Source organism: Gopherus flavomarginatus, chromosome 2 (genome assembly GCF_025201925.1).
Source record: "Gopherus flavomarginatus isolate rGopFla2 chromosome 2, rGopFla2.mat.asm, whole genome shotgun sequence".
Taxonomy (NCBI): Eukaryota; Metazoa; Chordata; order Testudines; family Testudinidae; genus Gopherus; species Gopherus flavomarginatus.
In genome coordinates, this window is record NC_066618.1 from 57,399,971 (window position 1) to 57,413,537 (window position 13,567).

The window sequence follows — 13,567 nt, forward strand, 5'->3', positions numbered from 1 at the left end:
CCAGGTTTTGTTTATGTCAGAAAGATTGGTGCAGATTGATTTGCATCGGGACATCTCATGGGAGATGTGGACAAACCCTCTTTAAATGGAAAATGAGGCAAATGCCTGCCAGCAACTGTGGTCACCAGGCACAAACAATGGAGCACATCAAATCTTAGTGTTCCCTTCATTCTTTTGCTGGGGGCTCGAAAGACATTCACCAGCTCACAGCTACAGTGATGTTCTAGCTATCAAATCTAGATATAAATTTGTAATTGTTGCTACCTACCCAAGCCATCCAAAAGAAGAACAGGCCACTGGCTTGGGTCCTGAATAGAAGGGATGGAAAGGATCTGTATTCACCTTCTACATCTTCCTTCCTGGAGGTCTTATGTTTTGGTCACAATCCTTGTGGTTAGACAGCAGGAATCCTTTGGAAAGATAAGCTACAGTGAGGAGGGAAAGTAAAGACAAGTGTAAAGGAAGAGAAGGAGCAGCAGGGAAGGGAGGAGCCAAGAGAGGAGACACACATATCAGATACAAAGGGTGAAATAAACTCAGAAGAGAGAAAAGAGATGAGTCAGATACAAAGAGAAGGAAGAGAGAAGAGGAGAGATTCATAGATTCCAAGGCCAGAAGGGACCACTGTGATAATTTATTCTGACCTCCTGTATAAAACAGACCATAGAATTTCCCTGAAATAATTCCTAGAGCATACCTGTTACAAAAACATCTAATCTTGATTTTAAAAGTGTGAGGAAGAAAGTAGATAAGAGATAGAATGGGATGAAAACAGAGAATCACAGAAAGATAGGAGGAGGGAAAAGTTAGGAAAGAGGGAAACAATAATAGTAGAGTCAAGAAAAAGGGAATAGATGGAAGGGGATAAAATAGTAATATGAAGGATTTCTATGGGCTTATAATAAAAGGTGGCCAAAAATGAAAAAGAAAATAATTTAAAGACAACTCACATGCACATAAAAACTAGCATTACAATTGCTGACCCTTGCTCAATATCAGCTTTGATATTTACCATTGCTCTGTGTCCTCCCCAGTATGAGAGGCTTATTAGGGTTTATTCACTGTCACTGTAACTCAGCAATAGGCTTAGTCAATTGTAGTCATGAGAGTGAATTATGGGCCAAAAATAAATGTGATCCCCTCTAACGCTGCTTTTGCTGTGAGCCCACCAAACTGTTTGTCTGCTATTGCATCAAACTAAATTCATTTGCTTAAAAAAGGGTTAAATTTAATACAGCTGGACAGCTGAGCAGCTGCTTTCATGATTTAAATAAAAACAAGCTGGAATCCGTGCTGTCAACGTGTGATATATGACTTGTAATGGGATGTTTCCAACCTCTTCTTCCATATGGTCGCCTACGTTAGGTAATGCACACAGCCTACAGTGCAACCAGCTTTCCCAAAAACATCTGGGTCCCATTCCTGTTCTGTTAGCTATATTGTTACCTCCCACAAACCCGAATGATTCATAGGACAACATCTCTTTGCTTAAGGATCAAATTAGGACATTTCATTGATAATTTTATCATGGGCCCTAACTGGAGTTATGGGAAAATGGAACACATTCAAAAAGATATTTCTCCACACACATTTCTCTCACCCTCCTCCCCCCACACAGACTACTTGCAGTTGATAAAGTTCAGATTTCAGACAAGATTATAATAACTGCATTTGAAAACAAAATAGAACAAGTCCCTCTCTTGTGAGGACTGAATTTCCAGTTGATTTCATCTGTCTTCTTTGTTGTTTAATTTTAGAGGATTTTCTCCCTCCAAAAAAATGTGTTCACTGACAAGAAAATAACAACAGACATTTATCTCTGGAAGCTGAAATCAAAACCAATAAATTCTGATGATAAGGAATTCAGATCAAACTGTAGCAAAATTCTTTAGGAATGCTAAAGAATCTAAAAGAGAATCTAAAACAGAATGGACACTTATTTGAAACAAGCACAGTTTAGACACAAGCACTTCTCCAAGGATGGATTCAGAGACTAGACAAAGCTGACAAATGCCAACTGGGCCACCTCTGTGCTGGGCCCTTCCAGGTCCAGCAATTTACCAAAGCATTATGCTTTGCTGAATCAGGGCACTGGTGTATATATTTCCAACTGTGCCCTAGCCTGCTGTCTCCCACCTCTCAGGGGACAGGAGGTCCTCAGTCCTTCCACTCGTCTCAGTGGCCAACTGCTGTCTCTAGTCTAGCCCCTGGCTTCAGGGGCAAACTGCAGTCTGGACTTAGGCCACTCTCCTCACTGGCAAGTAGGGGTAAAGCGGCAGGGTGAGTGTGTGTGGGGGGAGATGGACCAGGCCCACACACTACTCTGGGTCCCAGTCCAGGGACCCTATAGCTGGCAGCCACTTACTGCCCCGCCTCCTATTCCCACTGCCTATTTTCCTTGGGCCACTTCCCCCACAGTCCTAGCACCTTCCCTGCCCAGTCTGGCCATTGCCAGCCAAGAGCTCCCCTACTGGTCCGCTACCCTGCCCAGTACTGCAGTATCTCCGGTGCTCCTTGGCAGACAGTTCTTCTCCTTTGCCCTCCAGGAAAAGACTGCTCCTTTCTCTGCTGAGCAGTCCTTTATATATCGGCTGCTCTAGCAAGTCTTCTCCTGACTGGCTCTCCCAATAAACTCTTTCCTGATTGGCTGGGTTCTGCACAGCCTCTCCAAGGCTGCCTCAATCCTTCTCCTGCCAGTGTGAGGTAGCCACCCCACGACAAACATGGTTTGTTTTTGTCTGGTGTACTATGAATATTAGTTACAAACCAAACAGCAGAAGTGTGACACATTTTAAAGTAATAAACTGACAAAATGCTCCTTTTTTTCTCAGAATTATAGCAAGAGACAAAGGAAGACACACACAGAGAGAATGTGCATCGTGGGGAGAATTTAATCACAATCATATTATTAAACAATGAGACAGTAGCTTGCATATGGATGTCTCCTGCATAACATAATATTAGTACTTACTTCCATTATTTCATATAAGCCAACATGATTAGGCAGACAGATATTTTACAGTACAAAATTAAGAACTTGTCTCACGACACTTCCACCTCTTTAGTAGATTTATAATATTCATCTGCACTAGCATAATGACAAAAATCATAGAGAGATGTCCTCCCCATTCTATGCAAAAATATCAGAGCAGTGTAAAGGGGCTCTCAAAACCACATAAGAATGGCCATACTGGGTCAGACCAAAGGTCCACTCAGCCCAGTATCCTGTCTATCGACAATAGCCAATGCTAGGTGCCCCAGAGGGAGTGAACCTAACAGGTAATGATCAAGTGATCTCTCTCTCCTGCCATCCATCTCCACCCTCTGACAAACAGAGGCTAGGGACACCATTCCTTACCCATCCTGGCTAATAGCCATTAATGGACTTAACCTCCATGAATTTATCTGGTTCTCTTTTAAACCCTGTTATAACCCTAGCCTTCACAACCTCCTCAGGCAAGGAGTTCCACAAGTTGACTGTGCGCTGTGTGAAGAAGAACTTCCTTTTATTTGTTTTAAACCTGCTGCCCATTAATTTCATTTGCTGGCCCCTGGTTCTTATATTATGGAAACAAGTAAATAACTTTTCCTTATTCACTTTCTACACACCACTCATGATTTTATATACCTCTATTATATCCCCCCTTAGCATCCTCTTTTCCAAGCTGAAAAGTCCTAGCCTCTTTAATCTCTCCTCATATGGGACCCGTTCCAAATCCCTAATCAATTTAGTTGCTCTTCTCTGAACCTTTTCTAATGCCATTATATCTTTTCTGAGATGAGGAGACCACATCTGTATGCAGTATTCAAGATCTGGGTGTACCATGGATTTATATAAGGGCAGTAAGATATTCTCCATCTTATTCTCTATTCCTTTTTTAATGATTCCTAACATCCTGTTTGCTTTTTTGACTGCCACTGCTCACTGTGTGGATGTCTTCAGAGAACTATCCATGATGACTCCAAGATCTCTTTCCTGATTAGTTGCAGCTAAATTAGCCCCCATCATATTGTATGTATAGTTGGGGTTATTTTTTGCCAATGTGCATTACTTTACATTTATCCATGTTAAATTTCATTTGCCATTTTGTTGCCCGATCATGTAGTTTTGTGAGATCTTTTTGAAGTTCTTCACAGTCTGCTTTGGTCTTAACTATCTTGAGCAGTTTAGTATCATCGGCAAACTTTGCCACCTCACTGTTTACCCCTTTCTCTAGATCATTTATGAATAAGTTGAATAGGATTGGTCCTAGGACTGACCCTTGGAGAACATCATAAGTTACCCCTCTCCATTCTGAAAATTTACAATTTATTCCTACCCTTTGTTCCCTGTCTTTTAACCAGTTCTCAATCCATGAAAGGATCTTCCCTCTTATCCATGACAACTTAATTTACGTAAGAGCCTTTGGTGAGGGACTTTGTCAAAGGCTTTCTGGAAATCTAAGTACACTATGTCCACTGAATCCCCCTTGTCCACATGTTTATTGACCCCTTCAAAGAACTCTAATAGATTAGTAAGACACGATTTCCCTTTACAGAAACCATGATGACTTTTGCCCAACAATTTATGGTTTTCTATGTGTCTGACAATTTTATTCTTTGCTGTTGTTTCAATTAATTTGCCCTGTACTGACGTTAGACTTACCGGTCTGTTAATTGCTGGGATCACCTCTAGAGCCCTTTTAAAATATTAGTGTTACATTAGCTATCTTCCAGTCATTGGGTACAGAAGCTGATTTAAAGGATAGTTTACAAACCATAGCTAGTAGTTCCACAATTTCACATTTGAGTTCTTTCAGAACTCTTGGATAAATGTCATCTGGTCCTGGTGACTTGTTACTGTTAAATTTATCAATTAATTCCAAAACCTCCTAGTGACACTTCAATCTGTGCAATTCCTTAGATTTGTCACCTACAAAGGACGGCTCAGGTTTGAGAATCTCCCTATCATCTTCAGCTGTGAAGACTGAAGCAAAGAATATAGATGTTCAGCCTCTGGCTGCAGCGAGAGGTGGATCTTCCCACCTTGCGGGGTCCTAAAGCCCATGCTCCAACCCAAGCCTGAACTTCTACACTGCAGTTGAACAGCCCATAGCCCAACCCACAAGCTCGAGTCAGCTGGCACAGGCCAGCCACAGGTTTTTAACTACAGAGCAGACATGCCCCAAGAGGCACAGGATAGACTGTCAACCACTATGTTTTGGATGTTATTATTTATCAGATTCTCTATGGCATGTTTACAAAAAACATGTTTTGAAAAAAGATTAGATACTGAGACTCAGACTCTGTAAATTCAGTCTGTAACCTTAACTTTGGTCTTACTACTGCTAGACCTTAATAGAGCTAGTCAATAGTTTTGAAATTTCAACAGATTTTTTTGGTGACAATCGTTCTCATTATTTTTGACCCTCGCTATTTAGGTATACCATGGTAGCAACCAATGGGACAAAACAGGATCAACAGCACTAGAAAATACACTAATTGGAGATAAAATCCAAATTTGTTTATTTATGTAGACAGTTACCTCAAAGTCATGTGCAAATGTGCTAACTGTACATGCAAACAGCCAGTTAAAATGTCAACTGGTGATTTGCATATGCAATTACTAAGCCCAAGACAGTTATACATATGCATATTTCTGAAAATCTGGTTTTATAACTTGAACATATATACACATGTTCTATGAAAAAATGCCTCCATCAAAGTAATTAAAAATTTCAACACTAAGGGCTTCTCTTCACTACAGTGGTAAGTCGACCTAAAGTACATTACTCCAGCTACGTGAATAATGTAGCTTAGGTTGACTGACTGCGGTGTCTTCACTGCATTGCGTTGACGGGAGACACTCTCCCATCACGTTACCGTAATCTTCTCAGGGAGTTGGAGTACCAGGGTCGACTGGAGACCACTCTGCATCGATTGCAGCAGCATCCATCTCTCCATAATGAAGACCAGCCTGAACACTTTCAGAATGCCAGTTTTTAGTAAGGTAACTTTCTGTATCCAAATTCACTAACATTGCAAGAGCGAGTGTTGCGGGTGTTGTATACTCAGTGGTGATGTTTTGAATGATGAATAAATTAGCTGCTAGTGGTGTTAATTTGTATTGCTTTACACAACAAACCTCCCAAGATATGTTTGACAGATTGGGTCATATTTATTCCTGGTGTAACTCTAGCTGAGTTACACTGGGGATAAATTTGACCCACTGGCTTTTCATTTGAGCTTCACAGGTTTCTAATTATTGTTTACAAACATAAGCCACACCTCTTCTAAGGCTTGTTGTTATTCAAACTTTACCATAACAAAAGATACAATTTGTACTATCTATGATTACTATACCGTCATAAGGAGCGAGTCAGCTTGACAATATTTAGCCTTCACTAATATCATCTTTGGGACTCAAGTGATTAGGAAAAAAACCCCCACAGATGAAAGCCCAGATAAGGTTTTTGTAAAACAGTTGTTATTACTTTTCTTTTAAGTTGTTTCCCTCCCACACACTTACACTATCTGCTCATCAGCTGAAGAGGTGTATTCCTAATGATGAAGTGTTATTTTAAAAAGATCACACTATGCTGTATCATACACCATGTGTTCCAGAAGAGTTATTTTCAGAATGAACATAAACTGTTTCTGAGATTTTTAGTACTGCTTAAGTGGTGGTCTAATCAACAGGGTTTACTACAATTAAATTGTTAGCCATTTTTAAAAATACTGTTTGTCATATGTCAGATCAATCATTGTTCACGAATAAACCATCATTTAAACAGTTTGAATTGAACTTGGATATTCTATTATCTCAAAAGTCATAAAAGTCTGGACACATCTCAGACCTGAATTTAGTATAGCTTTTGCATGCAAGCAAAGTATCCTGCTGAAAGACAAACTAGATTTATCAAAATATTATTTTTAAAAACTTACTGTTAAATAAATGCCATTTCTATTAGTTAAAATTCAGAAGTAAATAAATGACAATAGTAATTCTAGCGATCATAACCAAGTTCCAATACTTCAGAAAACTGACATAGTTATTATCTAAATTCAGCATGGATTACCATGCGAGTCCTAGAACGGAGTTAAACGGGGACTTGTTATAGTATATTATTCACTCTGTTGCACTGTGAAGCCCCTCAATGAGCAGGTCTTTTTATGAGTGTGGTATGATAGTGCTCAATTACTTTAAAATACAAGCGGATATCAAGCCTTCTGAATCAGTGCAGAATTTCATGCCAACTATAATGACCAGGGGACAATCTCAGGTACTAGTTGGCTCTGTTTGTCTAGCTAGGCCACACCCTTGAGCTAGAGACTTAAGCGATGGAAATCGATTGTGGTTGATCAATTTTTTATAATATCTTATGTCATAACCATGTAGGAGGTAGTTCCCTTGTTCTGTATCTGCCCCACAAATCTCCACAGAATTCCAAAGAGAAAATTTAGCTGGATTGAAGCAAGGGGTGTGTGTGATGGGTGAAGGGATAATGATTCCAAAAAGGGAGTACATCTCCTCTTTCCAGTACTTCCCCTAAGCTACCTCATCCAGATCTGGGCTTGCTTTGCTTGCAGAAGCGTAGAGGACAATCTGGGTTTACATGAGTTGGAGGCAGGGGCGGCTCCAGGCACCAGCAATTCGGCAGCGGGTATGCCAAAGGCATGGGACCGGCAGATCACCCGCAGAGCTGCCAACGAATCCACGTGACCGGAGGACCTCCCACAGAAACGCCACCAAAGGCTGCCTGCCTGCTGTGCTTGGGGCGGCAAAAAATATAGAGCCGCCCCTGGGTGCAGGCCTAGGTAGGTCTTGCATGCAGCCCAGACAGCTGTGTGGAATTTCATGCCACCTGCCGGAAGTCCATTAGGCTTCTGAAGACTTCCAATGCTCTGTTGCCAGTTTAAGAAGCTCCTGCAACATTCCCAACAAATGAATAGGTCCCTGGGGACCCTCATTCTTCTCCATCTCACTCTTACTTTACAACTGCCATAGTGAAAACTACTGCTTCCAGCTCTACATTCAGATTTGCTTTTTATTCAGGTCAGAATACAAATTGGATCTGATATACTTTCTCTTCAAATCTGGGGAAAAAAAAAAAAAAAAGGATTGAGGTTGTGTTCAGATCCAAATATGGAGAACGGACCCTAGTATCAGACAATTTTTTTGGCGTTTTCAACAGGAGGGTTCATCATAACACATTAAAGTGGGGCTGATTCTCTGATCACACAGTATTTCATAGTGTAGCTTTTTTATTTTCTCAGTACTTTTTCACTTGTAAGATAATGGCATTTAATAAGCCTGTTCCTCCTCTCCCCGCCATCCTGACTACTACTTCTTTTCTCCATCTGTTTTGCTTTTTACTGTCAGCATGTTTGTACTATCACTCCTGACTGGGGGCCTCTGAATGAAATACAGAGAAAATATGGAATACAGCAGGCAGAGATAACAAAAGAACAAGTAAGGGCATTTCTAAAAGTGTTTAATGTCAGAGAGGCCAGGAAAGTGGAGGAGTTATACATAACATCTAAGGTGCTATTAAAGGCAAGTATTCAGCTCACCAAAATACAATTTCTGACAGAACTGGGGAAAAGGTGAGAAGTTCAACAGAATTGGAAAAAATCTGTGACTCAGAAGAAAGTCAACCACTGACTTGATAATCAACTAGTCAGCGATTGGGGAAAAAAATATATAAGCAAATCCAATCCTCCTCAAAAGGCAAGATATAATTCCCAAACAAGAGTACACCAGAAAGAGTTTGCACAAACAAAGGCATTTTCCATGCTGTAAGAATGATTTAGCTTTGCATTTTCATTGCTGTAATTGACTTACCCTGAGCGAAGGAAAGTGGATTATCCAGAGGCAGGAAGATTTTCAGTGAAGACAATAAGATTATTTGTATCTATACGATACTTGAAAGATCATGCAACTAAAGGAGGAATGACAGATCTGTGATATTCTCTATGAGGTATATACACTTCTGCAATCCTTTAAGGCCCAAATAGAGTCATGCACTTAAGCATGTGCAAATTAAGCATATGAGCATTGATTGGAATGTAGAAAGGCATTCAAAAGGAATACCAAGAAACCAAATGGAGTGAAGGAGTTTAATGTATCCTTACCCTGGGATAATGACGTTCTAGAGGAAGCAATCTGATCACTTTACTGCAGCAGCATTAACAGAAACTATAGTACAATGGATTTATGTAGAAAGAGCTAACTAATTTGAAGAATTCTATTCTGGTCTTGAACAGCCTGCGCTGGTAATTGAAATGTTCCTTGCTAACCTTCCATCATTTTTTACTCTTAGAGAAAAATATTTTTTTTGAAAAGACATCATTCTTAGTTTTTCTTTAGGGCAGAGAAAGATTTAGTGATAATTTCCATCCTTGACGCATTCTTTGAACCAAAATTTCATAACCAGTTGTTTGGCACCTTACGCACTTTGGGAACAAGGCACAAAGACGCCCACAAACCAGATGTCCACCTTTATGCTGTTCCCCTACTAGTCTTTGGGTTGCCTCGCCCATTCTGAAAAGCAATTTATGGCAGTGTCAGCACTGCTGTAAATTGGATCAATTATAAAATCACTCGCAGGGCTATCCTGCCAGTCAGGGATCACTAAGGTCCAGGGCATCCTGGCAATGGCCCCTTTTCTCTGACTACACTCCCAGTATCTAGGTGGTGGAGGGGAGCATGTTGGGTATCAGCTACATCAGCCCTATGCCAGAATTCCCAAGTTAGGCTGTTCTTCAGACTGCTTTGGAGCAATATAAAGAAGCCTTAATGGGGCCAATCTAGCCACAAGTCTTCAACTCCATCAATTATAGTCCATCATTATAGCCTAATTCCCTGGTGTTTTTCTCTTTTTCTGTATCCTTTTTCTCTCTCAACGTGGGGATTCCCTCACTGGGTTATTGTGACTGAAACTGTGAGTATTCGAGTGGATCACTAGGAAATTCCTCCTTATAAAGAGTGAATATGGTAATGCTGCTCACCCAACTTAAATATACCACCATAACAATATAACCCTGCAAACACTATCTAAATTCCAGCAGGATGACACACAGAAACAGAAATGTGTACTAATGGCTGGGTTAGTGGGAGCAATCAGGAACTGGGAGAACAGAGGTAGCATGATGCTTTCCTGGAGAGGAGATCTGTGGGAAGTTCTGGAGCCTCGCTTAAGGGTGGGCTAGGGCAGAAAGGTCAGAAGGAAGCAGCTGGCAACTGGTAGGTGGATCATACATTTAACATCAAGAAAGTTTTAGAGCAATGGGTTTGGGTTGGAATTGAGGCTAGTTTTGAAACTTGCTAATGGGTTTGGTCATTGAGAGGGCTGTCCTGGTATGAGGCAGAGTGGTTTATGGGAAGGGGTGAGTATACCCTTCTTCTAAACCTCAGAGCACTTTAAAGATTTTAAGGACAGGATGTATGAAAATACTAAGATAACCATTGCAGTGAGTTTTTAAGTTAGTAGAGAACAAAACATACAGAAGTTATTTGGCATCTACATGACAAAAGAGCCTTTTCCTACTGATCTGCAAAGAGGCCAAATGCGAGCACAGACTGTTCAGTTGAACTGTGTTGAAAGACAGTGTTCAAACCCGGTTGCGATAAACCACAATATAACATAATTTAATTGGTCATTGTAGATGGGGATAAACTGTGGAAAACTTATTGAAAACTGGTTTCAGAGTAGCAGCCATGTTAGTCTGTGTCTGCAAAAAGAACACGAGTACTCGTGGCACCTACTGACCGCTATACTTACCTACATCCCTATTCCTTCCAGCTTTCGTCCAGACCACACCACACAATCCATTGTCTACAGCCAAGCTCTATGATATAATCACATTTACTCCAACCCCTCAGACAAACACCTACAAGATCTCTATCAAGCGTTCTTACAACTACAATACCCACCTGTTGAAGTGAAGAAACAGATTGATAGAGCCAGAAGAGTACCCAGAAGTCACCTGCTACAGGACAGACCCAACAAAGGAAATTAGAGAACACCACTAGCCATCACCTTCAGCCTCCAACTAAAACCTCCTCAGCGCATCATCAGGGATTTACAACCTTTCCTGAAGGACGATCCATCACTCTCACAGATTCTGGGAGACAGGCCAGCCCTGGCTAACAGACAGCCCCTCAACCTGAAGCAAATACTCGCCAGCAACCATAGACCACAAAACAAAAACGCTAACCCAGGAATCTATCCTTGCAACAAAGCCCATTGCCAACTCTGTCCACCTATCTATTCAGGGGACACCATCATATGACCTAATCACATCAGCCACACTATCAGAGGCTCGTTCACCTGCACATCTACCAACGTGATATATGCCATCATGTGCCAGCAATGCCCCTCTGTCATGTACATTGGCCAAACCAGACAGTCTCTACGTAAAAAAAATAAATGGACATAAATCAGATGTCAAGAATTATAACATTCACAAACCAGTCGGAGAACACTTCAATCGTCCTGGTCACTCGATTACAGACCTAAAAGTCGCAATATTACAACAAAAAAACTTCAAAAACAGACTCCAATGAGAGACTGCTGATTTGGAATTAATTTGCAGAATGGACACCATTAAATTAGGCTTGAATAAAGACTGGGAGTGGATGGGTCATTACACAAAGTAAAACTATTTCCCCATGTTTATTTCCCCCTCCCCACATACTGTTCCTCACAACTTCTTGTCAACTGCTGAAAATGGACCATTTTGATTACCACTACAAAAAGTTTTTTTCTCTCCTGCTGCTAATAGCTCACCTTAACTGATCACTCTCGTTAGAGCAGTGGTTCTCAAACTTTTTTTTTACTGGTGACGCCTTTCACATAGCAAGTCTCTGAGTGCAACCCCCCCATAAATTAAAAACACTTTTTTATATATTTAACACTATTATAAATGCTGGAGGCAAAGCGAGGTTTAGGATGGAGGTTGACAGTTCGCGACCCCTCATGTAATAATCTTGCCACCCCCTGAGGGGTCCCGACCCCCAGTTTGAGAACCCCTGCGTTAGTGTGTGTATGGTAATACCTATTGTTTCATGTTCTCTATGTATATATATATCTTCCTATTATATTTTCCACTGCATGCATCCGATGAATTGTGCTGTAGTCCACGAAAGCTTATGCTCAAATAAATTTGTTAGTCTCTAAGGTCCCACAAGTACTCCTGTTCTTTTATTTAAAACTATGATCCAGTCTCAAATATTGTTTTATCATGATTTGAACCCATTCACATAGGCCAACCAAATCAAATCAAGTAATAAAGTAGTATTCCTGTTTCTCCAATTGTATTTTACTTCACAGCACTGTTCACTGTTTATGTGGTTTTCAGATAAAACAGTGAAGAGGATACCCTAGAGGTGATGCCCTCCAAAGAAAAAAACAACAGAGGTAGATACTAGGTTAACTGATGACACCCTGGACTTCTAGGGATTGCATTGATAGGAAATGCACTTGAGTAACTTTAACAAAGTTAAACAAAGGGGCAGATATTTTAATAGTATTTAGGCACCTAAAGATGCACATAGGCACCTAATGGGATTTTCAAAAGTGCTTAGTCATATATGCATCTAAATACCTTCAAAAATCTGTTCCAAAGTCCTTTGTGGAGGAACTATACTAGCCTGAAATTAGATGCCGTCATTAAGTGGAAAATAGAACCTTTAGTATTTATTCAGTAGCACTACTTATAATTATTATTATGCCCAAAATGAACAAATTACTGCAATATTCACTGAAAGTTAAGATTATACCCTTCAAATATATCTCCAGGAAAATTCATCCAGCAATGAAAGAAATTCTGATTCTGAAAGAAAGTACTTCCAGTATTGACAATTTGGAGTTTGACATCTCTGAAATTAAGTTCTCATGGTTACTTGAGAAATAGGAAGTGATTGGAATATGAGTAACAGAATATTTCTTGTATAATGAAAAGATGTCACTGATTTTTAATTATCTGAAAACCACATAAACAGTTTTTAAACCTTTTAAACCTTTTAAATATTTGCATTGGTTGGTTACTACAGTGTTGGGGTTGGAATAGATCTATAGTAGACTAACATTTCACACAAGGGATGTTATACTATATTTTGCATGCATAAAATCAATGCGAGCTGCATGCATATCACTTGGTAGAATTTGACTCAGAGTTCATAAAAGAAGCCCTCCCCATAAAATACCCAAAAGCAGCAGCATATTTAAATAAGTTTAAGATGTTTTCAGTCTATTATATTTTCTTCAAGGAGACATTTATTTCCTCTAAAAACATAGCAAAGGAGAATCATATTTAAATAAATTTAATATGTTATCCAGACTAGTCTATTTTCCTCCAGAAAAAGTGTAATTCATCTTTCCATGCATATATTTATGTTTCTCAAAGATTCGTTCAGTAAGAGTAACTAAAATACCATTCAGATCTGAGATATCAAAAAAGAATTATTCTAGCATGATATGCAGACAAAACCATTTTTTAAACTAACATTAAATGAAGAAGAAATATGATCACTTCACAGACCATACTGCCTGTAATATTGATGATAAAAAAATGTCAATTGAAT

General features: G+C 39.9%; 1 protein-coding gene across 3 annotated transcripts in view; it reads right to left on the reverse strand.

Moving 5' to 3' along the window:
- The window catches only part of AGMO (alkylglycerol monooxygenase), a 276,395-nt gene that overhangs the window by 25,622 nt on the left and 237,206 nt on the right, over nucleotides 1–13,567 (reverse strand). Inside the window, exon 13 of one of the 3 annotated variants that reach the window (XM_050938682.1) lies at nucleotides 7,984–8,076. The exons of the other annotated variants lie outside the window; for them this stretch is intronic. Within the exon in view, the coding sequence (XP_050794639.1) occupies nucleotides 8,071–8,076 (6 nt within the window). The 3' untranslated portion in view covers nucleotides 7,984–8,070. Of the gene's footprint in view, nucleotides 1–7,983; nucleotides 8,077–13,567 lie in introns of those variants that run through there. 3 annotated transcript variants of the gene reach the window in all.